At 38.8% G+C, this 27,502-nt stretch overlaps 1 protein-coding gene across 3 annotated transcripts in view; it reads left to right on the forward strand.

Annotated features, from left to right (window-relative positions):
- The window catches only part of FNDC3A (fibronectin type III domain containing 3A), a 220,146-nt gene that overhangs the window by 114,446 nt on the left and 78,198 nt on the right, over window positions 1-27,502 (forward strand). For 2 of the 3 annotated variants that reach the window (XM_032150879.2, XM_032150880.2), the window contains exon 4: window positions 16,142-16,218. In XM_032150879.2, coding sequence (XP_032006770.1) covers window positions 16,142-16,218 — 77 coding nt within the window. Of the gene's footprint in view, window positions 1-11,829; window positions 11,934-16,141; window positions 16,219-27,502 lie in introns of those variants that run through there. The other variant, XM_032150881.3, reaches the window with a different exon arrangement.

Genomic DNA, 27,502 nt, shown 5'->3' on the forward strand with positions numbered 1-27,502 from the left:
AAAAAAGATCTTCTATAAGACAATTTTAATTTCATTGTTGTGCCCACAAAAAGTAAGAGACATGTCCTAGGGGATAAGGGGCAAGAAACAATGCTGGGACAGTTGGTTATCCATTTGGATTAAAATGGAATCAGATCCTTTTCTCATACCTTACCCCAAAATTAATTCTTGAAGACTTAAAGACTTATGTGAAAGGATAAACTTAAAAATAATAATAAATAGTATCTTCATGACTACAGAGTAGAGAAAGTTTTTTTAGGGTACAAACACACAAAATGCTAACTATCAAATGATCAGTAAATTTGACTCCATTACAATTAGGAACTTTGGAACATTATAAAATATATGAAAAATGTAAGTCATAAACTAGGAAGAGTGTATTTGCAACCAATGTAACCATAAGGAATTAGTATCCAGAATACACAAAAACTCTTCCCAATCTATTTTTTAAAAAAGACTACCCAGTAGAAGAATAGGTGGAAAACATGGACTGGGTAATGCAAAATAAGATCAAAGTGAGACTGGCAAAAATTTAAAAATCTAAATACCAAGTAATGGAGAGAATGTGAATCAGTGGAACTTCTTATACATGCCTGGCTGGTAGGAATATAAAGTCATATACTCGGGAAAACTATGTGGCACTATCCTGTAAAAACTAACATTCACAAAACCCTAAGACACAGCATTTCCTCTCTTAGGTACATACCTTAAAGAAACATTTGCACATGTGGGCTAAGAGACAGAGAGATAGCAGCAGTGTTCTGATCCATGCTTCTATCTAAGAGATAGCATTAGATTGTCTTCTCTATCTACTTTAATTCCTTTGTTGATGTCATCCAGTCTCATGGATTTAAAGCCTGTCTACCAAAGACTCTGGAATTTGTATCTCTAGACTAGGTATTTCCCTGAACTCCAGAATAGTAAAATGAACTGCCTGCTAGTTGAAATCTCCATTTGGATGACTAATAGACATTTCTAACATAACATGTCCAAATCTGAACACCTAATCATCCCCAAATATGCTTCATCCACTTTTGTGCTGTTAAAATTAGTACTGCTATGAATGTTCTAAATTACATCTTTGGTTGGTGTTATATGTAAGCATTTCCACTGCCCATATACTTAAAAGTAGAATTACTAGATCATAGAGTATGCTTATGTTCAACTTTAGTAGATATTGCCAGTTTTGCAAAATGGTTGTACCATATACTTACCAGCAATATGTGTAAGTCAGATGAATTTTTTTAATATAACTTAGATCATGTTTTAAAATCCAGCAATGGCTCTTATTTTACTCAAAGTAAAAGCATACAGTGACCTATGAGGCCTAACAGAGTGTAACTCATTTCCCTCTTAATCACTCTAACCTCACTCCTTTTCTCCCCCTTCACTCATGCTGCTCTGGTGACAGTGGTGTCCTTGTTGAGTCTTAAACATGCCAGTCATGTTCTCCCTTAGGGCCTTTACACTGGTTGCTCCTTCTGTGTAGAATGTTCCTCCCTCAGATATCCATATGGCCCACTCCCACAGTTCTTTCAAGTCTTGGTTCAAATGTGACCTTCTCATTGAAACCTAAACTGATCTCTGTATTTTAAATTGCAATATTCAATCTCCCCCTCACCATTAGCCTATCTTAGTACTTAAAATCCTTTTTACCCTACTCTGTTTTATTTGTTTCCTTTGAGATGGGGTCTCACTCTGTTGTCCAGGCTGGAGTGCAGTGGCAGGATCACAGCTCGCTGTTATCTCAGCTTCCTAGGCTCAAGCGAGATTCCCACCTCAGCCTCCTAAATAACTGGGAGCACAGGCATGCACCGCCACACCCAACTCAGTTTTTGAGATTTTTTGTGGAGATGGGGTCTCACTATGTTGTCAAGTATAGTCCTGAACTCCTAGGCTCTAGTGACCCACCTCAGCCTCCTAAAGTGCCGGCATTACAGGCACGAAGCAGCACACCCAGCCTCTCTTTTTTATTTTATAGCATTTATCTCTTTCAAATATACTTTGTGGTTTACTTGAATATGATTTACTTATTTACCATGTTATTATTTTCTTCCTCTAGTGCCCAGAACAGTATCTGGCACATTGTAGATAATCTATATATGTTTGTTAAGTGAATGAAAGAAAAAAAAAAAAACCAGAAACTGTAAAGAGCCCAAAAGCTAATGACAGAATAAACAAATTATAGTTATTTACATAAAAACATAAATGAAAATGAGGAAACTACAGCTATATGAAAGAAACTACATAGATAAGTCCTAGAAATCATAATATTGTTTAGGGATATATGTGATTTTTTTGTAGGAAATTATTTTTAAAAGAAAGGTAAGAATAAACTCAAAATTCAGGATAATGGAGACATGAGTGGCACAGAGTGATGGATTAGATGGTGAAGGAGCACATGGATGCAGCAGTGTTGGTATGATCTGTTTCTTGGCTTGGATGGTGGATTTGAAACAGTCACTTTAATGACTTGCACTATTTTCTTTTGTATGTATCAAATATTGCGTAATCAAAATTTTATTTAAAATGTGAAAGTGAATGTAAGGTCAGAAAATAGAGTCATGTTATAGAGTTAATGTTATATAGAGTTATGTTAGAAAATAGAGTTATATAGAGTTATGTTAGAAAATAGAGTTATATAGAGTTATGTTAGAAAATAGAGTTACTGTTAATTTTGAGAAGTTTGAGAAAAGAGTGGTAGCTGGATGGTATGACGGGGCAGAAAAAAAGTGTCAGTGAGAGATGGATGATATGCATGGTTTATGTGTGAAACTTTACCATATTTATGGGCACAGATGCACTGGTTCAAAGAGACTGAACAAAGGAAAAGGTAAAAATACCTGACAGGACGGAAATGACCAATGAAGCCAAGTCCAAGTGGAGGATCAAATCAAGAGTAAAAGAGGAAAGATAGGTTGGTGGAGCCAAGATGGCTGAATAGGAACAGCTCTGGTCTACAGCTCCCAGCCTGAGCAACACAGAAGACGGGTGATTTCTGCATTTCTGTTTGAGGTACCGGGTTCATCTCACTAGGGAGTGCCAAACAGTGGGTGCAGGACAGTCGGTGCAGTGCACTGTGCGCCAGCTGAAGCAGGGCGAGGCATTGCCTCACTCGGGAAGCGCAAGGGTTCAGGGAGTTCCCTTTCCTAGTCAAAGAAAGGGGTAACAGACGGCACCTGGAATATCGGGTCAGTCCCACCCTAATACTGCGCTTTTTCAACGGGCCTGGAAGACGGCACACCAGGAGATTGTGTCCCACACCTGGCTCGGAGTGTCCTACGCCCACGGAGTCTCGCTGATTGCTAGCACAGCAGTCTGAGATCAAACTGCAAGGCGGCAGCGAGGCTGGGGGAGGGGCACCCGCCATTGCCCAGGCTTGCTTAGGTAAACAAAGCAGCCAGGAAGCTCGAACTGGGTGGAGCCCACCACAGCTCAAGGAGGCCTGCCTGCCTCTGTAGGCTCCACCTCTGGGAGCAGGGCACAGACAAACAAAAATTCAGCAGGAACCTCTGCAGACTTAAATGTCCCTGTCTGACTGACAGCTTTGAAGAGAGTAGTGGTTCTCCCAGCACGCAGCTGGAGATCTGAGAACGGACAGACTGCCTCCTAAAGTGGGTCCCTGACCCCTGAGCAGCCTAACTGGGAGGCACCCCCTAGTAGGGACAGACTGACACCTTACTCGGCCAGGTACTCCTCTGAGACAAAACTTCCAGAGGAACTATCAGACAGCTGAATTTGTGATCTCACAAAAATCCGCTGTTCTGCAGCCACTGCTGCTGACACCCAGCCAAATAGGGTCTGGAGTGGACCTCTAGCAAACTCCAACAGACCTGACGCTGAGGGTCCTGTCTGGTAGAAGGAAAACTAACGAACAGAAAGGACATCCACACCAAAAACCCATCTGTACATCACCATCATCAAAGACCAAAAGTAGATAAAACCACAAAGATGGGGAAAAAACAGAGCAGAAAAACTGGAAACTCTAAAAAGCAGAGCACCTCTCCTCCTCCAAAGGAACGCAGTTCCTCACCAGCAACAGAACAAAGCTGGACAGAGAATGACTTTGACGAGTTGAGAGAAGAAGGCTTCAGACGATCAAACTACTCCGAGCTACAGGAGGAAATTCAAAACAATAGCAAAGAAGTTAAAAACTTTAAAAAAAAATTAGACGAATGGATAACTACAATAACCAATGGAGAGAAGGGCTTAAAGGAGCTGATGGAGCTGAAAGCCGAGTATCGAGAACTACGCGAAGATTGCAGAAGCCTCGGTAGCCGATGCGATCAACTGGAAGAAAGGGTATCAATGATGGAAGATGAAATGAATGAAATGAAGTGAGAAGGGGAGTTTAGAGAAAAAAGAATAAAAAGAAACAAACAAAGCCTCCAAGAAATTTGGGACTATGTGAAAAGACCAAACCTACATCTGATTGGTGTACCTGAAAATGATGGGGAGAATGGAACCAAGTTGGAAAATACTCTGCAAGATATTATCCAGGAGAACTTTCCCAATCTAGCAAGGCAGGCCAACATTCAGATTCAGGAAATACGGAGAATGCCACAAAGATACTCCTCGAGAAGAGCAACTCCAAGACACATAATTGTCAGATTCACCAAAGTTGAAATGAAGGAAAAAATGTTAAGGGCAGCCAGAGAGAAAGGTTGGGTTACCCACAAAGGGAAGCCCATCAGACTAACAGCTGATCTCTCGGCAGAAACTCTACAAGCCAGAAGAGAGTGGGGGCTGATATTCAACATTCTTAAAGAAAAGAATTTTCAACCCAGAATTTCATATCCAGCCAAACTAAGCTTCATAAGTGAAGGAGAAATAAAATACTTTACAGACAAGCAAATGCTGAGAGATTTTGTCACCACCAGGCCTGCCCTAAAAGAGCTCCTGAAGGAAGCACTAAACATGGAAAGGAACAACCGGTACCAGCCACTGCAAAAACATGCCAAATTGTAAAGACCATCGAGGCTAGGAAGAAACTGCGTCAACTAACGAGCAAAGTAACCAACTAACATCATAATGACAGGATCAGATTCACACATAACAATATTAACTTTAAATGTAAATGGGCTAAATGCTCCAATTAAAAGACACAGACTGGCAAACTGGATAAGGAGTCAAGACCCATCAGTGTGCTGTATTCAGGAAACCCATCTCACGTACAGAGACACACATAGACTTAAAATAAAGGGATGGAGGAGATCTATCAAGCAAATGGAGAACAAAAAAAGGCAGGGGTTGCAATCCTAGTCTCTGATAAAATAGACTTTAAACCAACAAAGATCAAAAGAGACAAAGAAGGCCATTACATAATGGTAAAGGGATCAATTCAACAAGAAGAGCTAACTATCCTAAATATATATGCACCCAACACAGGAGCACCCAGATTCGTAAAGCAAGTCCTGAGTAACCTACAAAGGGACTTAAACTCCCACACAATAATAATGGGAGATTTTAACACCCCACTGTCAACATTAGACAGATCAATGAGACAGAAAGTTAACAAGGATATCCAGGAATTGAACTCAGCTCTGCACAAAGTGGACCTAATAAACATCTACAGAACTCTCCACCCCAAGTCAACAGAATATACATTTTTTTCAGCACCACACCACACCTATTCCAAAATTGACCACATAGTTGGAAGTAAAGCTCTCCTCAGCAAATGTAAAAGAACAGAAATTATAACAAACTGTCTCTCAGACCACAGTGCAATCAAACTAGAACTCAGGATTAAGAAACTCACTCAAAACCGCTCAACTACATGGAAACTGAACAACCTGCTCCTGAATGACTATTGGGTACATAATGAAATGAAGGCAGAAATAAAGATGTTCTTTGAAACCAACGAGAACAAAGACACAACATACCAGAATCTCTGGGACACATTCAAAGCAGTGTGTAGAGGGAAATTTATAGCACTAAATGCCCACAAGAGAAAGCAGGAAAGATCCAAAATTGACACCCTAACATCACAATTAAAAGAACTAGAAAAGCAACAGCAAACACATTCAAAAGCTAGCAGAAGGCTAGAAATAACTAAAATCAGAGCAGAACTGAAGGAAATAGAGACACAAAAAACCCTTCAAAAAATTAATGAATTCAGGAGCTGGTTTTTTGAAAAGATCAACAAAATTGATAGACCACTAGCAAGACTAATAAAGAAGAAAAGAGAGAAGAATCAAATAGATGCAATAAAAAATGACAAAGGGGATATCACCACCGATCCCACAGAAATACAATCTACCATCAGAGAATACTACAAACACCTCTATGCAAATAAACTAGAAAATCTAAAAGAAATGGATAAATTCCTTGACAAATACACCCTCCCAAGACTAAACCAGGAAGAAGTTGAATCTCTGAATAGACCAATAACAGGCTCTGAAATTGTGGCAATAATCAATAGCTTACCAACCAAAAAGAGTCCAGGACCTGATGGATTCACAGCTGAATTCTACCAGAGGTACAAGGAGGAACTGGTACCATTCCTTCTGAAACTATTCCAATCGATAAAAAAAGAGGGAATCCTCCCTAACACATTTTATGAGGCCAGCATCATCCTGATACCAAAGCCTGGCAGAGACATAACCAAAAAAGAGAATTTCAGACCAATATCCTTGATGAACATTGATGCAAAAATCCTCAATAAAATACTGGCAAACCGAATCCAGCAGCACATCAAAAAGCTTATCCACCATAATCAAGTGGGCTTCATCCCTGGGATGCAAGGCTGGTTCAACATATGCAAATCAATAAATGTAATCCACCATATAAACAGAACCAAAGACAAAAACCACATGATTATCTCCATAGATGCAGAAAAGGCCTTTGACAAAATTCAACAACCCTTCATGCTAAAAACTCTCAATAAATTAGGTATTGATGGGACGTATCTCAAAATAATAAGAGCTATCTATGACAAACCCACAGCCAATATCATACGGGATGGGCAAAAACTGGAAGCATTCCCTTTGAAAACTGGCACAAGACAGGGATGCCCTCTCTCACCACTCCTATTCAACATAGTGCTGGAAGTTCTGGCCAGGGCAATCAGGCAGGAGAAGGAAATAAAAGGTATTCAATTAGGAAAAGAGGAAGTCAAATTGTCCCTGTTTGCAGATGACATGATTGTATATCTAGAAAACCCCATTGTCTCAGCCCCAAATCTCCTTAAGCTGATTAGCAACTTCAGCAAAGTCTCAGGATACAAAATCAATGTACAAAAATCACAAGCATTCTTATACACCAATCACAAACAAACAGAGAGCCAAATCATGAGTAAACTCCCATTCACAATTGCTTCAAAGAGAATAAAATACCTAGGAATCGAACTTACAAGGGATGTGAAGGACCTCTTCAAGGAGAACTACAAACCACTGCTCAATGAAATAAAAGAGGATACAAACAAATGGAAGAACATTCCATGCTCATGGGTTGGAAGAATCAATATCGTGAAAATGGCCATACTGCCCAAGGTAATTTATAGATTCAATGCCATCCCCATCAAGCTACCAATGACTTTCTTCACAGAATTGGAAAAAACTACTTTAAAGTTCATATGGAACCAAAAAAGAGCCCGCATCACCAAGTCAATCCTAAGCCAAAAGAACAAAGCTGGAGGCATCACGCTACCCAACTTCAAACTATACTTCAAGCCTACAGTAACCAAAACAGCATGGTACTGGTACCACAACAGAGATATAGATCAATGGAACAGAACAGAGCCCTCAGAAATAATGCCGCATATCTACAACTATCTGATCTTTGACAAACCTGACAAAAACAAGAAATGGGGAAAGGATTCCCTATTTAATAAATGGTGCTGGGAAAACTGGCTAGCCATATGTAGAAAGCTGAAACTGGATCCTTTCCTTACACCTTATACAAAAATTAATTCAAGATGGATTAAAGAGTTAAATGTTAGACCTAAAACCATTAACACCCTACAAGAAAACCTAGGCAATACCATTCAGGACATAGGCGTGGGCAAGGACTTCATGTCTAAAACACCAAAAGCAATGGCAACAAAAGCCAAAATTGACAAATGGGATCTAATTAAACTAAAGAGCTTCTGCACAGCCAAAGAAACTACCATCAGAGTGAACAGGCAACCAATAGAATGGGAGAAAATTTTTGCAACCTACTCATCTGACAAAGGGCTAATATCCAGAATCTACAGTGAACTCAAACAAATTTACAAGGAAAAAACAACCCCATCAAAAAGTGGGCAAAGGACATGAACAGACACTTCTCAAAAGAAGACATTTATGCAGCCAAAAAACACATGAAGAAATGCTCATCATCACTGGCCATCAGAGAAATGCAAATCAAAACCACAATGAGATACCATCTCACACCAGTTAGAATGGCCATCATTAAAAAGTCAGGGAACAACAGGTGCTGGAGAGGGTGTGGAGAAATAGGAACACTTTTACACTGTTGGTGGGACTGTAAACTAGTTCAACCATTGTGGAAGTCAGTGTGGCGATTCCTCAGGGATCTAGAACTAGAAATACCATTTGACCCAGCCATCCCATTACTGGGTATATACCCAAAGGACTATAAATCATGCTGCTATAAAGACACATGCACACATATGTTTATTGCGGCACTATTCACAGTAGCAAAGAGTTGGAACCAACCCAAATGTCCAACAACGATAGACTGGATTAAGAAAATGTGGCACATATACACCATGGAATACTATGCAGCCATAAAAAATGATGAGTTCATGTCCTTTGTAGGGACATGGATGAAACTGGAAAACATCGTTCTCAGTAAACTATGGCAAGGACAAAAAACCAAACACCGCATGTTCTCACTCATAGGTGGGAATTGAACAATGAGAACTCATGGACACAGGAAGGGGAACATCACACTCTGGGGACTGTTGTGGGGTGGCGGGAGGGCAGAGGGACAGCATTAGGAGATATACCTAATGCTAAATGACGAGCTAATGGGTGCATCAAAACAACATGGCACATGGATACATATGTAACAAACCTGCTCATTGTGCACATGTACCCTAAAACCTAAAGTATAATAATAAAAAAAAGAGGAAAGATACCTTTGATCTAGTGAAGGAGCAATGCTTCTTCTGCAAATAGAGGAAAGGAATGAGAAAAGTTTGTATGTAACATTGAGTTCAATTCCATAACATCAAGAGTTCAGTTTCATGTCAAATAATGTGAAGAGTTCAATTTCGAGATATGGTTGAAGTCAGGTTTGGGAGGGCTCTTAAAGCATAACGAGAATCTCTGATAATCACCCTAGAAAACAGTGTAAGTGATTGAGCAGGGAAAGATTCATGAAAGGATTCCTGAGCAGTGCTGACAGCTGAGTTAAGGCTGAAGCTACTAAATTTATAAACATGCCAGTCTGAGTACCGCTTGATTTCTACAGCTCAAGTGTAAGAGAAGACTGATTGAACTTGGAGATTTTCAGGAGATGGGGAAGTCAAAGGAAGACATGGATGGGAAAGGAAATCAGGCTATGAAGGCAGTGTTGGATCAGGAGAAAAGGGAGATCACTATGAAGAACAAGTGTAGAAGAAAGAGAACTGGAGAGATGAAAGAAAGATATGATGGTCACGTGAAAGTTTGATATTTCAAAGATGAGATAGTGGAGTTCTAAGTAATAAGTTCAAGGATGTATCTTTGAACATAGGTTACTAAAAATAGAATGAAAGACACAAGTTCAAGGAATTTTAAGCCTAGATTTTGGACATTAAAGTCATGCTGATGGACAAGAGTGGGAATAGAGAACAAAATTGAACACAGCGCCAAAGTTCTCAATAAATGAGGATTCAGCCTTAAAGCATTGAGAAGGGGTAGAGGGTTGTATGCACATATGCCGCGATCTCAAGGAAGAAGGAACTTTAGCATGAAATGGGAACAACAGTGGTGAAGCGAAGCAGCCTTGGAGTGTCTGCAGACTACCAACACTGCTTCAGGAGAGGATAGGAAGTCTCTGCTCCTGGGGCATGCTGGGGAAAGTGTTCTACAGGACATCCAGGCTTCATTTCAAGGCAGCACAAGAAAAAGTGTTCTGTTAAAAGGTTGAGGATATAGGAGAATTTATTTATAATGGAAAAAAAAATACTGTCTAGTGAGCATAATGGAAAGGATTGAAAGGAGATGATAAGTTAAATAGTCAAGAAATAGAAATACAGCTGTGTGCAAATGTGAGCCAAAATAAGAAGGTGGACTGCAGAGGCTTGCTTTTTGTTTAGGGGCTGAAGATCAGAGACACGGTCAGATTTTCAGGGGGGCGGGGTCTAACGTATATGAGTACATTCTGTTGAGACCAGGAGACTCCTTGCCCTTTGGTCTCGTTTTTCAGGGCAACCCTGCCTTTTCATAGGAATTTTGAAGTTAACAATTACCTTTCCCCACTTGTAAAAATAGGCCCTTACTGTCTTATCTCCTCTGGGGTGTCTTGCATATATTTATTGAGATCTATTTCTCTAGGTTATCCTTTGCCAGTTATTTTCCACCTTTGTGTGAGATGGGGCCTTTGAACATAGTTTACACTTTTTGAAAAGTATAGCCTTATTATTAGATAATCCTGCCTTTGCCTCACTTTGTGCCCTTGGCAAGTTACTCTGCTTCAGTTTTCTTATCTGGAAATGATGCTCACTTGACTTGTTAGGATTAAGTGAGTTAATGCAAGTAAAACACTCCAAATGATGCCAAGTACATACTCTGCACTATGTGGTTATTTTTGAAAACATGGTGATCATACTTTTACATATTATAACTATTATTTACTGAGTATCATCAACCAATATACTTGATACTTTAAATTTATTTAATTTCATTCTCACAACAATGCTATGATGTTGATTAACCTTGTCACTGAAATACACTAAAACCTCAGAGAAGAGCAGTAAATTGCCTTGCTAATAAATACTGAAGCTGTTATTAAAATATATCTTTTAATACCAAAATTCACTCTTTCCACTGTACAACTTGTTACAAACCACTGTCATTATCATTACCTGTATATTTTTGTTAGCTGTTAATAAATTTCCTCTGAAGTTACATAGCACCATAAAGTAATAAAAGATCTCCAAAAGTTCTTATTCTTCTTTCCTGTTGTAACTGGACATCTTTGGTCTCCTTTCTGGTCTCTACTTGTTCTTGGATAGAGAACTCTGAACCTGCACCTGAGGCTGTCTTTTCAGATTCATGGATATGAGTAAGAATGCCATTTACTGAGCACCTGCGCTTTAATTTAAATCTTAAATTTAAAAAAAATCAAAGAAAATAAAACCAATAATGAAAGTGGTAGTCTTTATTCTCTAAAGAGGCAAATAACAGCCTGAAATCCCACTTTTGAGACACGTCTATCAAACCTATATTCTGTACACAATTATTTGTGTATTGTGGATATTCCTTAAGGATTGAGTATGGAGAATTATGTTATACAATGACATTTCAGACTGAATCTTTTAAATTAATACTATCTCAAATTTTTAAATGAAAATTAGTGGCAGGCTGCATAGTAAAAAATTAGAAGATAGCACCTGTGGTGTTACTGAAGTGAACACAAAGAGAATCATTTTACATCAAATATATGTTTCTGAAAAGCTTTTGAATTGGTTCATAAGGAAGTCTGAAAGACGGTCAAATTCAGGGCAGCAGCAGTAGAAATCATTTAATGATTTTTTTTTTCCTATATCAGAAATGCTGCAAGCGGGAACGTTTGCTTTTTTTTTTCCCCTTCCCCTTTCCTGGGTCACTGCAGGTCACGTGATGACTATCACGTGTCTCGGTCAAAGGATCTTTTCCTCTTACAGCCCTGCAAAAAAAAAAAAAAAAAAAGCCGTTCTCCAATTAAAGCTGTTAACGTGTACTGCGCTGTTTCCTTGTTGGATTTTCTTGTTCTCTGCTGCTACTGTAAAAACAAAATGAGTGGTAAGATTTGCTGTTTTCGAACATTCTGCTTTTATTTTAAGACAGAAAGCATTGTATTAATCTAAAGTCATGCCGTGTGTTTTTAAAAATAGACGCTAAATATCATCGCTATAAAATATTTTAAATTGTTGCCATGTAGTTACAAAAAGGTTAAACTATGTAGAGTTATTTTGTAATTTTGTATTCCACAGAATATTCCATTCTAGGATCTTTATTTTACTAGGTTTTTCTTCTAGAGCTAAAATCTGAAAATTGGCATCAGATTATTTGGAAGCCATTGTGAACGCTGGCTTATAGAGAATATGTAGCACAGCAGCAGCACGTTGCATTTTAAGAATTAAAACTCCTGGACAAATTTGTAATTTTATTTAAAAAAAACTCTTAAATATGAACGTATATTAACAAGGAAAGATAAAGAAGAATTTAAGTTATACTAGATGAAATATCTTCTTTAAGTCAGTGATGGCACTTTTTAAGAAGCTGAGGTGGGGAGCTTCTCAAATTTCTTAAGACAATTGGTTAGAATTGTTTACTCTTCTGCAGGTTTTTGAAATAGGAAATGTATCCTTAATAGTTCCATGATTGGGGTAAATCATGCTGAAATCACATAGATTATAAAGGAGCTGCTAAGTGTATGCACAGTTGTTCAGGTATTGCTATTCTTGTGCCAGGTATACATTTGACAATAGGATCTGAGTTTATTCCTTGGGACAAAATCTCCCTCATTGCATACAAATTTAAGTCAGTTTGTAGTTAATTTTCTGTTACTTTCTAAATTAAAAAGTATTGTTGGAACTAAGGAGCTAATCAAACATTTACATCATTAAATATGCAAGGCTTTAAGGTTTTGCTACTATAGACACAGGAATAACAACAGACATGAGATGCTGTAAACGTTGTAGTTCTAAACATTGATACTTGTATTTATTATGTTTATACAATAGGGGTTTGCATTCAGTTTTGAATGTTACTTCACAACAATGTTTTAGGCATTAAATATGGTACCGATAAATTGTCTTTTTAAAAAAAAAATCTGGCCAGACATGGTGGCTCACACCTGTAATCCTGGCACTTTGGGACCCTGAGGCAGGTGGATCACCTGAGGTCAGAAATTCAAGACCAGCCTGGCCAACATGGGGAAACCCCGTCTCTACTAAAAATACAAAAATTAGCCGGGCTTGGTGGCACATGCATGTAATCCCAGCTACTCGGGAGGCTGAAGCAGGAGAATCGCTTGAACCCAGGAGGAAGAGGTTGCATTGAGCTGAGATAGCGCCACTGCACTCCAGCCTGGGCAACAGAGTGAAACTCCGTCTAAAAAAAAAAAAAAAAAAAAAAAAAAAATCTAGCCATGTACCATTTCTGCCTCAGGATAAAAAAAAAAAATTACTTGCTAGAGTGAAAGGATTACTTCGTAAAGAAGTAAGTTAATCAGTCTTTTTCCTGGACTACATCTAGTAATATATTTACTTCTGGTTTATTTTAGATTACATTTATGTTTTCAGCATCACATTTAGATATAATTAAAAAACAAAGTAGAATTTTGTATTACCAAATTATAAACTATTTTAGCAGCTATCAAGGTATAAAATGGTTTGAATTGTAACTACATATATATTCATATTTCTGGTAAAAGGAGGGCAACTTGAAGCAATTGTGTGATTTTACTATTTTAAATGTAATTAGCAATAACTTATTTTTCTGATGGCAAAAGAAAAACACCTATTCTAATGACTTGATGTAAGGATTAAATTTGACAGCATATAAAAGGACCCACAGTAAAAGTACAATGCTAATGGCCTTTATTAAGATTACAAAATATGATTTTCAGTGAATTCTCTTGTCAGGTTCGCAGCTGAATTTCACATATTGTAAGTAATACCTAAGCCACCTGTAAGGATTCAAGAAGTTAGTTTACTGTAGTTTTACATAAATTAGCTAATGGAAGTAAGCCGGCATTAGTTTAAAACAGTTCTCATTTCTCTTGAGTCTAGAATATAGGAGCTAAAAGGTGAGTTTTGCATGAAGCTTTTCTACCTAGAGGTATACAGCAGCTTACAAGTTTTATTCAGTAAATTAATAGGTAATGTTTGCTTAAACTTAAGAAAATTTTATTCTTTCTCTCATGTTTTTAAGGATGTAAAGACAACAAAGGCCTTAATTTTCCTTAGAGGCTTTAGAGCAGTGTTCTTAAGCCTCAGATTACATCAGTTGCCAATACTGCATAGTATTTTAATGTTTACTAAAAATGTGGTAAGGATATGTCCTTAGAAATAAAACTACCTGGTTTTGAATCCCACTTCTACCACTTGGGGAGCTTAACCTCTCTGTGTCTCAGTTTCCACATCTAGAAAATGGAGATGATGATGATGATAATATTTACCTGATAGAATGATTATGAGGAGAAAAAATATGTAAAAGGCCTGGCACATAGTAAGTTAGTATTAGCTATATATAATTAAGATAATATTCTGGACAACTTCGTGTGTTTGGTGGTGGTCTTGTTTTGGATGGGAAGAGTATCTTATTGAAAAGTTCTTTTCACAGCCAGATATTACATAGTGTAATTTAGTGTTCTACAAAAACACTTCTTACTTTCTCTCAACCACTTCAGTCTTATCCCTACTTTCTGTTCCCCTCCCCACCTCTTCTGTCCTCTCTCCCCTCCCCCTTTCTCCCATTTCTCCACATCGTTCCTCCTCCCCCTTACCCTTCTGTTTTCTCCTCTCCCTCCCTTCTTGTCTTCTCTTCACTCCCCTTTACTGCCTCTTGTCCCCTTTCTTATCCCTCCCTTTTCTTCTCTTACCTCTCACCTCTCTCCTTCTCTCCCCTCTTACCTTTCTCCTCTCCTTGCTTGCTTCCCCCTTTTTTTCTCCACTTTCCCCACTTTCCTTACCCCTGTTTAGTATTTTCCCTCTTACACCCCCTTTCTTTTGTATTCTCTTTTCTCTTCCCTAGCTCTCTCATCTCCCTAGCCCTAATTTCATCACCACTGTGTGGTTCTGTCCTCATCCCTTGCCTTCCCTAGAAAGGGCAGAATGGCTGTAATCCGGATTTGCTGTGACCTCCATGCCCTTTATTCTGGTTTTCTGAAGTATGTATAATATTACCAGAGTTACTTGTTTTCTACCCTACAATTAAGCTTTTCCTCCTTCATTTCTTTTATACCTGAGTGCCATTATATAATGGTAGATTATAATTCTGCATATAAAAGAGATCCTTCCCCCTTTAGGTTCCTCATCAGACCTTTGTTCTTATTCCCTTAGAAATAAGTAATTTCTTTGAAAAGGTTTCATTTCAGGTTATAAAAAACCGGTGGGCATGAGGGGACACTGCAGTGTAAAGTTACAGGAAGAAAGGAACTGAAGGGGGGTAAGAGACTTTTTTAAAAGTTACATAAAGCAACTAAGATTTTAGTTCCTAGAAAGAAAAACACACCTTCTCCAAATGCTTAAAAGAGAAGGTAAACTAGAGATAATAGTTATAAAAGTTAATTGGAAAACCTAACACTATAAAAGTGAAAGGAAGTGTAGAATGAGAGAAGCTGAATTTTATTTTTTAGAACTTTTTAGTGTGAGAAACAAAAAAAAAATTTTTTTTTCCTTTAGTAAATACACGTGTGGCATTTCTCTTTGTTCTTAAGCCCCCATAGACATGAGTCACACATTACACAAGTGTTTTAACCCTAACAAAGCAAGTTCCAAATTTCTAACTGTTCTTCCTCTGCTGCTTTTCACTCTTGCTTTTTTATTTTGTCCCTGTTACTTTTCAAAATTTTGCCTTTTGTATTTTTCATTGATTTTATATGCAGAGTTTAGTTTGATTTTTCTCTAGGTCAATGTTTCTAAACTTACACTATTATAAGAGTCACCTGGGATATTTGTAAATTGAATATAATGATTCAAGACCCCATTGACTAAGAATCTCTAGGAAAGCCTGTTAATCTGTTTTAAAAAGCTCTCCAACCTCCCCCCCACCACCCCTACCCCGGCAACTTTAAGAAACACAAATGTAGGTAAAGGGTAATTTGTGCACTTGACAAGATAAATTTTTATAACAAGTCAATCATCTGAATTTCTTTTTATAAATATGTAGTTACTGTTGGCTTGAGTGTTTAGATGAAGTATTCAAAATGTAATTCAAATTGTTTTCAACTTTAGCCCGATAAGCAATCATGGGTTAATACATCATTTCTGTGACCCATTCAGGTCCTGCTCAGGTTCCAATGATGTCCCCAAATGGTTCTGTGCCTCCTATCTATGTGCCTCCTGGATATGCCCCACAGGTATGTTTTTATGCTATTTTTCTTTTCGTATTTATATAATAGTGATAATGTTATTCTCTTTGACTTTGATTTTGATTAAAAAAACCATTTAATTACTGAGGCTTACCAAGTGTTGTGTGTCTATCATAAATCTATTTCAAGTATTTTAGTACATTTAGAAAGGAAGAAAAATTTTTATTGGCAGCACTCATCATTTGTCCTTGTCTTTGGGTATTAAGTCACAAAAGAAAATTCATTCTAGAGTTTTATCTCCCTAAATATATGACTAAATGAAAATAATATTTTAGGTTGTAAAGGTGCCTACACTGACATTTTTAAATTTAGGAATTTGCTTAGATGTAACCCAAGACAATGCTTCCAACTTTATTCATACAATGAATCTCAGACACTGATGATAATTGTATGGCATATTGTGTTCATAGAAAAAAGTTTAGCAACCCTGAGGGATGAGGGGAAATCAGTGTCTCCATACACCTGTAACCTTTTATGCACAATGACTGGGAAGTTCTGACCTTAAAGTATAGTAATTTATGAACACAGGCAAACTGAATTAAACTGTAAAATCTGCAGGTGTTCAATATCTTCCACTACTGAGATTTCGTATGGTCTGCACTCGTTGCCTCAATCTATTTTGGGAAATAATCATTTTCTCTCCCTAGCATTGAATTTACACTTGAAGTTTTCTTCAGGCCCTCTGTTGCTTCCTCCCTGATTATGCCAGAATATTGATGGTGGGATATTGGGGTGGATTTTCTGCACACTCTGTGAAGCACACCATCACATGAACGACAGCAAAAGAAGAGCGTGCTGGGCAGGAGAGAATGGAATGAGATTTAGAGTCAGAAAAGCTGAATCTATATCTTATTTCAAACCTTTGCTGGCTGCATGGTCTTGGGCAAATCAACTTCCTTCAGTCTCAGTGCCTTCATTATGAGATGAGATCACGTACTGAAATGACCTTGTAAGCTTTTCAGAATAGTCTCTACTAACTATCTCTACTTTTGTTTAGCACACTGACTCCTTAATACAGTCTGCATTCTGTCTATATTACTCTACTAAAACTGCCTTCCACTGTGTACCAAATCCAAAGTCCTGCTTTCCAGCCTGGTCCTCTTTGACCTCTAAAAATTTGGTACCACTGATAAGATTTACTGCAGATTTCCTTGACATCATGCTGCCCTGATTTTTTTTTTTCTACTTCTCTGTTGCACCTTCTCAGATCTTGTTCTCTTACATGAAGACTGTTCTCTAGCATAGTTCAGTTCATGATTTATTTAGTGGCACCACATACTGAGCTCTGTATTGGGAGCTAGTGATAAAAAGATGATTAAGACAAGTTCTTTCAGTGCACTTATAGGTTATCTGCTGTTCTCTCATCTTACAGTACCTTCTCGTTTTATTTTTTGTGGCAAACTCCTACCCTTTTCATGTCACTTCATCGTGAGCTCTGAAAGCAGTTTTCCCTGAGCCTTTCCAGGTGTTTCTCCCTTTGGGCTTTCATGGCATATTATTAATACATATATTCCTCTTTTCATAAACTTATGAAACTGTGTAATTCTCTTTCCTGAGATTATGAATTCTGATAGTTCCTATATTCAACAGTGTTCCACAAATATGTATTGAGTGTTTATATATGTCAGGCACTCTTGAGTGCTTGGAATATGTCCATGACTGAAAGAGGCAAAGACTCTTGCCGCTCTGTGGTTTATATTCTTATGGGGAGAGGCAAATAAAAAGTGAATAAACTCTATAATGTTTGCTGGGCATGGTGGCTCACGCCTGTAATCCCAGCACTTTGGGAGGCCAAGGCGGGTGGATAACCTGAGGTCAGGAGTTCGAGACCAGCCTGGTGAAACCCTGTCTCTACAAAAATTAGCTGGTCATGGTAGCAGGTGCCTGCAATCCCAGCTACTAGGGAGGCTAAAGCAGGAGAATCGCTTGAACCTGGGAGGCGGAGGTTGCAGTGAGCCAAGATCACACCACTGCACTCCAGCCTGGGAGATGGAGTGAGACTCCGTCTCAAAAAAAAAAAAAAAAAAAAATTCTATAATGTGTTAGAGCTGGTTATATTTTACAATAGAGTGGTCGGAATAGGCCCATTGGGCAGGTAAGATTTGAGCCAAGTCTTGAAGGACAGGTGGGGGTCAACTATGCATCTATCTGAGAAAAGAGGATTCTGGACAGAAGTGGCCAGTGCAAGTGGCCTAAGATGACAGCATGCCTGGGAACAGCAAGGAGGTCAGTATGACTGGACTGATTCATCAAGGGAGAATAGTAGGGAATGAGGTAAGAAGTAAGAAGTCTAGATCATATAAGACTCTTACTCATGTTTATATCCTCAATGCCGAGTATATAGCCTGTCATATAGTAGGGGCTCAGTAAATATTTGTAAATTAGATAATCATCCGAGTTGAGGTTCTATATCTTTAGACCAAAAGCCACAGAGATAATCTTCCTATAGCACTTCTTTGGTCATAAAGAGCCTGTAGCCGGCTTGTCCACTCAATGAAGTCTAGATTTCTTGACATTTAAGGCTTTACACGGTTCTGTCCTGTTTTGCCTTCGCACCATTTTCTTGATACTTCCAATTATGTCCATTTTTGTAGCTGAACATTTCTCACATGCTTACTTGGTGTTTCCTTAGTGCTGTTATCTAAGGAATGTTATTCATTTCTCCATTTCTGCCTTTTAAAATTCTACCCATCCTTGAGGGCTTAGATCATGTTACTGAACCACTTCTTGGTTATAATACATATCACCTAATATAATTATGTACTGTTAGCCCTTCATATCCTTAGGTTCCAAATCTGTGGATTCAACCAACCACAGATTGAAAATATTTGAAAAAAAAAATTGCATCTATACTGAACACATACAGACTTTCTTGTGACATTTCTTAAACAATACAACTATTTACACAGCATTTACATTATATTAGGTATAATAAGTAATCTAGAGATGATTTAAAGTACACCAGAGGGTGTTGTAGGTTATAAGCAAGTGCTACACCGTTTTATATCAGAGGCTTGAGCATTAGAAAATTTTGGTATCCACAGAAAGTCCTGGAACCAATCCCCCATGCATACCAAGGGGCAACTGCATATGTATTTTTACTCCTACAGGATTTTAGGTTCCTTAGGATAGGAACTGCCTTTTAATTATTTTTATGTTCTTGTGGTAACTCAAATGTAGTAGGTGTCCCATAAATAGTTGTCACATAAATTAATGAATTTTAACAATAATCTTCCTGGAAGAATTATGTGAGGCTAGTGGGCTACTATTATTAATCTTAATTTAAGATGAAGATGATCTCTAGAAAAATGTGTCATTTTCATTACACAGAGTAATCCAAAGACAAAAATCTAGTCTTAGTGTTTTTTAGTTAATTTAAGTTTCTAGTATGTAAGACTTGATTCTTCCACAGAGGGCGAGCCCACAGAGGGCGAGCTGAAGCAGAGTGGGGCATCTCCTCTCCCAGGAAGCAAAAGGGGTCAGGGAGCTGCCTCCCCTAGCCAAGGGAAACCGTGAAGGACTGTGCCATGAGGAACGGTGCATTCCGGCCCAGATACCACACTTTTCCCACAGTCTTCACAACCCGCAAACCAGGAGATTCCCCTGGGTGCCTACACCACCAGGGCCCTGGGATTCAACCACAAAACTGGGCAGGCATTTGGGCAGACACTGAGCTAGCTGCAAGAGTTTTTTTTTCGTACTCCAGTGGCTCCTGGAACGCCAGCAAGACAGAACCGTTCACTCCCCTGGAAAGGGGGCTGAAGTGGTCTAGCTCAGCGGATCCCATCCCCACAGAGCTCAGCAAGCTAAGATCCACTGGCTTGAAATTCTCGCTGCCAGCACAGCAGTCTGAAGTCCACCTGGGCTACTCAAGCTTGATGGGGGAGGGGCATCTGCCATTACTGAGGCTTGAGTAGATAGTTTTCCCCGAACAGTGTAAACAAAGCCACCAAGAAGTTGGAACTGGGCAGAGCCCACCGTAGCTCAGCAAAGCCGCTGTAGCCAGACTGCCTCTCTAGATTCCTCCTCTCTGGGCAGGGCATCTCTGAAAGAAAGGCTCAGCCCCAGTCAGGGGCTTATAGATAAAACTCCCATCTTCCTGGGACAGAGCACCTGGGGGAAGGGGCAGGTGTGGGCGCAACTTCAGCAGACTTAAATGTTCCTGCCTGCTGGCTCTAAAGAGAGCAGTGGATCTCCCAGCATAGCTCCCGAGCTCTGCTAAGGGACACATTGCCTCCTCAAATGGGTCCCTAACCCCCGTGCCTCCTGACTGGGAGACACCTTCCAGCAGGGGTCGACAGACACCTCATACAGGAGAGCTCCAGCTGGCATCTGGTGGGTGCCCCTCTGGGACAAAGCTTCCAGAGGAAAGAACAGGCAGCAATCTTTGCTGTTCTGCAGCCTCTGTTGGCGATACCCAGGCAAACAGGGTCTGGAGTGGACCTCCAGCAAACTCCAGCAGACCTGCCGCAGAGGGGCCTGACTATTAGAAGGAAAGTAGAAGAAAGGAATAGCATCAACATCAAGAAAAAGGATGTCCACACAGAAACCCCATCCGAAGGTCACCAAGATCAAAGACCAAAGGTAGATAAATCCATGAAGATGAGGAAAAACCAGCACAAAAAGGCTGAAAATTCCAAAAACCTCCAAAGGATCACAACTCCTTGCCAGCAAGTGAACAAATCTGGATGGAGAATGAGTTTGACGAACTGACAGAAGTAGGCTTTAGAAGGTGGGTAATAAAAAACTCCTCCGAGCTAAAGGAGCATGTTCTAACCCAATGCAAGGAAGCTAAGAACCTTGAAAAAAGGTTACAGGAATTGCTAACTAGAATAACCAGTGTAGAGAAGAACATAAATGACCTGATGGAGCTGAAAAACACAGCACAAGAACTTGGTGAAGCATACACAAGTATCAACAGCCAAATCAATCAAGCAGAAGAAAGGATATCAGAGATTGAAGATCAGCTTAATGAAATAAAGTGTGAAGACAAGATTGGAGAGACAAGAATGAAAATGAACGAACAAAGCCTCCAAGAAATATGGGACTATGTGAAAAGTCCAAACCTATGTTTGACTGGTGTACCTGAAAGTGATGGGGAGTATGGATCCAAGTTGGAAAACACTCTTCAGGATATATTATCCAGAAGAACTTCCCCAACCTAGCAAGACAGGCCAATATTCAAATTCAGGAAATACAGAGAACACCACTAAGATACTCCTCTAGAAGAGCAAACCCAAGACATGTAATTGTCAGATTCACCAAGGTAGAAATGAAGGAAAAAATGTTAAGGGCAGCCAGAGAGAAAGGTCGGGTTACCCACAAAGGGAAGCCTGTCAGACTAATAGCAAATCTCTCTTCAGAAACTCTACAAGCCAGAAAAGAGTTGGGGCCAATATTCAACATTCTTAAAGGAAAGAATTTTTCAACCCAGAATTTCATGTCCAACCAAACTAAGCTTCATAAGTGAAGGAGAAATAAAATCCTTTACAGACAAGCAAATGCCGAGAGATTTTGTCACCACCAGATCTGCCTGACAAGAGCTCCTGAAGGAAGCCCTAAATATGGAAAGGAAAAACCAGTACCAGCCACTGCAAAAACATGCCAAATTGTAAAGACCATCGACTCTATGAAGAGACTGCATCAACTAACGGGCAAAATAACCAGCTAGCATCATAATGACAGGATCGAATTCACACATAACAGTATTAATCTTAAATGTAAATGGGCTAAATGCCCCAATTAAAAGACACAGGCAAATTGGATAAAGAGTCGAGACCCATTGGTGTGCTGTATTCAGGAGACCCATCTCAGAGACATACATAGTGCAGAGACATACATAGGCTCAAAATAAAGGGATGGAGGAAGATTTACCAAGCAAATGGAAAGCAAAAAAAAAAAAAAAAAAGCAGGGGTTGCAATCCTGGTCTCTGATAAAACAGACTTTAAACCAACAAAGATAAAAAAAGACAAGAAGGGCATTACATAATGGTAAAGGGATCAATGCAACCAGAAGAGCTAACTATCCTAAATATATATGCACACAATACAGGAGCACCCAGATTTATAAAGCAAGTTTTTAGAGACCTACAAAGAGACTTAGACTCCCACACAATAATAATGGGTAATAATAATTAACACCCCACTGTCAATATTAGATCAGTGAGACAGAAAATTAACAAGTATGTTCAGGACTTGAACTTAGCTCTGCACCAAGCTGACCTAATAGACATCTACAGAACTCTCCACCCCAAATCCACACAATAAACATTCTTCTCAGCACCACATCACACTTATTCTAAAACTGACCACATAATTGGAAGTAAAACACTTCTCAGCAAATACAGAATGAAGAAATTATAACAAACAGTCTCTCAGGCCACAGTGCAATCAAATTAGAACTCAGGATTAAGAAACTCACTCAAAACCACACAACTACATGGAAACCAAACAACCTGCTCCTGAATGAGTACTGGGTAAATAAATGAAGGCAGAAATAAAGATGTTCTTTGAAACCAGTGAGAACAAAGACACAACATACCAGAATCTTTGGGACACATTTAAAGCAGTATATTGAGGGAAATGTATAGCACTAAATGCCCACATGAGAAAGTGGGAAAGATGTAAAACTGACACCCTAACATCACAAAAGAACTAGAGAAGCAAGAGCAAACAAATTCAGAAGCTAGTAGAAGACTAAAAATAACTAAGATCAGAGCATAGCTGAAGGAGATAGAGACAAAAATAGACCCTTCAAAAAAAATCAATCAATTCAGGAGCTGGTTTTTTGAAAAGATGAACAAAATAGACCACTAGCTAGACTATTAAGAAAAGAGAGGAGAATCAAGTAGACACAATAAAAAATGATAAAGGGGATGTCACCACTGATCCCACAGAAATACAAACTACCATCAGAGAACACTATAAACACCTCTATGCAAATAAACTAGAAAATCTAGAAGAAATGGGTAAACTCCTGGACACATACACCCCCCAAAGACTAAACCAGGAAGAGGTGGAATCCCTAAATAGACCAATAACAAGTTCTAAAATTGAGGTGGTAATTGATAGCCTAACAACCAAAAAAAGCCCAGGACCAGATGGATTCACAGCTGAATTCTACCAGAGGTACAAAGAGGAGCTGGTACCATTCCTTCTGAAAGTATTCCAAACAACAGAAAAAGACAAACTCCTCCCTAACTCATTTTATGAGGCCAGCATCATCCTGATACCAAAACCTGGCAGAAGTACAACAAAAAAAGAAAATTTCAGTCCAGTATCCCTGATGAACATTGATGCGAAAATTCTCAATAAAGTAAGTGGCAAACTGACTTCAGCAGCACATCCAAAAGCTTATCCACCACGATCAAGTCTGCTTCATCCCTGGGATGCAAGGCTGGTTCAACATACATAAATCAGTAAATGTAATCTATCACATAAACATAACCAATGACAAAAACGACATGATTATCTCAATAGACACAGAAAAGGCCTTCAATAAAATTGAAGGCCTTCGTGCTAAAAACTTTCAATAAACTAGGTATTGATGGAACATATCTCAAAATAATAAGAGCTATTTATAACAAATCCACTGACAATATCATACTGAATGGGCAAAAGCTGGAAGCATTGCCTTTGAAAACCAGCAGAAGACAAGGATGCCCTTTCTCATCACTCCTACTCAACATAGTATTGGAAGTTCTGGCCAGGACAGTCAGGCAAGAGAAAGAAATAAAGGGTTTTCAAATAGGAAGAGAGGAAGTCAAATTGTCTCTGTTTGCAGATGACATGATTGTGTATTTAGAAAACCCCATCGTCTCAGCCCAAAATCTCCTTAAGCAGATAAGCAACTTCAGCAAAGTCTCAGGATACAAAATCAGTGTGCAAAAACCACAAGCATTCCTATACACCAATAATAGGCAAACAGAGAGCCAAATCATGAGTGAACTCCCATTCAGAATTGCTACAAAGAGAATAAAATACCTAGGAATCCAACTTACAAGGGATGTGAAAGACCTCTTCAAGGAGAACTACAAACCACTGCTCAAGGAAATAAGAGAGGACACAAACAAATGGAAAAACATTCCATGCTTATGGATAGGAAGAATCAGTATTGTGAAAATGGCCATAATGCCCAAAGTAATTTATAGATTCAGCACTATCTCCATCAAGCTACCATTGACTTTCTCCACAGAATTAGAAAAACTACTTTAAATTTCATATGGAACCAAAAAAGAGCCCATATAGCCAAAACAGTCCTAAATAAAAAGAACAAAGCTGGAGGCATCACACTGCCTGACTTCAAACTATACTACAAATCTACAGTAACCAAAACAGCAAGGTACTGTTACCAAAACAGATATATAGACCAATGGAACAGAACAGAGGCCTCAGAAATAATACCACACATCTACAACCATCTGATCTTTGACAAACCAGGCAAAAACAAGAAATGGGGAAAGGATTCCCTATTTAATAAATGGTGTTTGGGAATACTGGCTAGCCACATGCAGAAAACTGAAACTGGACCCTTTCCTTACACCTTATACAAAAATTAACTCAAGATGGATTAAAGACTTAAATGTAAAACCTAAAACCATAAAAACCCTAGAGGAAAACCTAGGCAATACCATTCATGACGTAGGCATGGGCAAAGACTTCATGACCAAACACCAAAAGCTATGGCAACAAAAGCCAAAATTGACAAACGAGATCTAGTTAAACTAAAGAGCTTCTTCTGTACAGCAAAAGAAACTATAATCAGAGTAAACAGGCAGCCTGTAGAAAGGGGGAAAATTTTTGCAATCTATCCATCTGACAAAGGGCTAATATCCAGAATCTACAAAGAACTTAAACAAATTTACAAAAAAAAAACAAAAACAAAAACCCAACCCCATCAAAAAGTGTGCAAAGGATCTGAACAGACACTTCTCAAAAGAAGACATTTATGTGGCCAACAAACATGAAAAAAAGCTTATCATTGGTCATTAGAGAAATGCAAATCAAAACCACAATGAGATACCATCTCATGCCAGTTAGAATGGCGGTCATTAAAAAATCAGGGAACCACAGATGCTGGAGAGATGTGGAGAAATAGGAACACTTTTACACTGTTGGTGGTAGTGTAAATTAGTTCAACCATTGTGGAAGACAGCATGGCAATTCCTCAAGGATCTAGAACCACAAATACCATTTGACCCAGCAATCCCATTACTGGGTATATAGCCAAAGGATTATAAATCATTGTACTAGGACACATGCACATGTATGTTTATTGCAGCACTATTCACAGTAGCAAAGACTTGGAACCAACCCAAATGCCCATCAATGATAGACCGGATAAAGAAAATGTGGTGCATATACACCATGGAATAGTGTGCAGCCATAAAAAAGGATGAGTTCATGTCCTTTGCAGGGACATGGATGAAGCTGGAAACCATCATTCTCAGCAGATTAACACAGGAACAGAAAACCAAACACCACATGTTCTCACTTACGAGTGGGAGTTGAACAATGAGAACACATAGACACAGGGAGGGGAACATCACACACTGGGGCCTGTGAAGGGATGGGGAGCTAGGGGAGGGATAGCATTAGGAGAAATACCTAATATAGATGATGAGTTGATGGGTGCAGCAAACCACCATGGCACATGTATACCTATGTAACAAACCTACATGTTCGGCACATGTATCCCAGAACTTGAAGTCTGATTAAAAAAAAAAAAAAAGTAGAGAAAAAAAGCTTCAGAAGAAGCAAACTATTTGAAAAGATGATACATAGTCCACACACCAAGATTATGTACTTTACACATAAATAACCTCCATAGCCATTTCTGGGGCCTGCCTGGTCCTTATTTTAGGCAGAACCTTAATGAGCTTTATTATTGCAGTTTAGTAAATAGGGAAAGTTTTAAGAAATTGATGTACTGCACAGAGGCAGAAATATGTGCCAGTGGAATTAAGTTATCAAATGAGGAAATGAACAAAACATAAAACTATAAAACTTAAATACAAAGCAAGTGATGCCAGGAGTAGAAGGAACTTAATTCACTGGCAAATAGTACTAACTTAGAGTCCCTAAGAGCATTGTATTGCAGGACAGGATAACACTTCTGCCATTTCAGTGATGAAGTTAATAACTTATCAAGAGAAGTTTATGAACTACCTGAATGGGACTCCTGAAAGGCAATATCAGAAGTTCTGCCTTTCTGGTAATGGCTCCCTTAACTGTTTTTTATAGAATGTGGGCTGTTATGGTAATGACAGTGTGCCTAACAGGGAAGGAATTGTAGATCGCATAGCGTGGGGAAAGAGCCTATATCGACTTTGGGAAAAGTTTCAGGTTACTCCTTTGAGCTGTGCTTGCTGTTTCATTTTGCCTTTATGATGGCACGCAGCAGTGAGGTCAGGGTGTTTTGCAAATATTCTGCAAATCAATCTGATCTCAGACTTGCTGCTCTCCTGGGGACAACAGCCAAAAGGGATGGGCAGGGGAGTGTGAGAAACTATAAGGTGGGGAGACCTAAGAGATTTATATGAGAATGAAGAGATATAGTAAGAACTGGAGAGAAAGGAGATTGTGATCACATACTGTTGTGTATGTTTGTAGACACATTAATGTTTGTTGAATGAATGGTCTGTGTTATTGTTCAAGAGCTTAAAGTTGTTTTGAGCTTAAAGTTAAGCTGTATTATTGTTTAAGAGCATAAAGTTGGAATAGTTCTGGGTTCAGAGTGAGATCACAGAAGTAGGTTGCAAAAAGTAGAGAGGAAGCAAAGGTTGTAGGAATTGAGAAAGTCACAGAACCCTAATAGCTTCGTGGTGTAAAGAGAGGGAGACCTCAGAAATGTAGCATTCCGATAGTGCTAAAAACACATATATTTCTGATCATGTCATTCATTTAACAAATAACTTTTAGAGCATCAACCCATGTGCTAGGTACTATTCCAGGTCCTGGGGGAAAAAACAATAGACAAAACATTTATTGTGTGCTTTATATTCTGGTAAGGAAGACACACAATATAAAATGTCAGATACAGTTTCCTTTCTCTGCAGCTCTTCTCAATTGTGTCTCTATTCAATAAAGGAAGAAAAAAAAACATGTCTTTGCCTACTTAGAAATTAGGTGGTATCTGTGGTTAAGTGGTCAGACTATGCTAATGCCTCATTTAATTACATTTTATTGCCTTACCTGTATTTTAATTTTTACAAACACTTACAAATTTGAATTATATTTTATCTTTTTTTTCCTTTTCACAACGTACTGATTT

This window comes from Hylobates moloch, unplaced genomic scaffold, assembly GCF_009828535.3.
Source record: "Hylobates moloch isolate HMO894 unplaced genomic scaffold, HMol_V3 SCAFFOLD_4, whole genome shotgun sequence".
Classification (NCBI taxonomy): Eukaryota; Metazoa; Chordata; class Mammalia; order Primates; family Hylobatidae; genus Hylobates; species Hylobates moloch.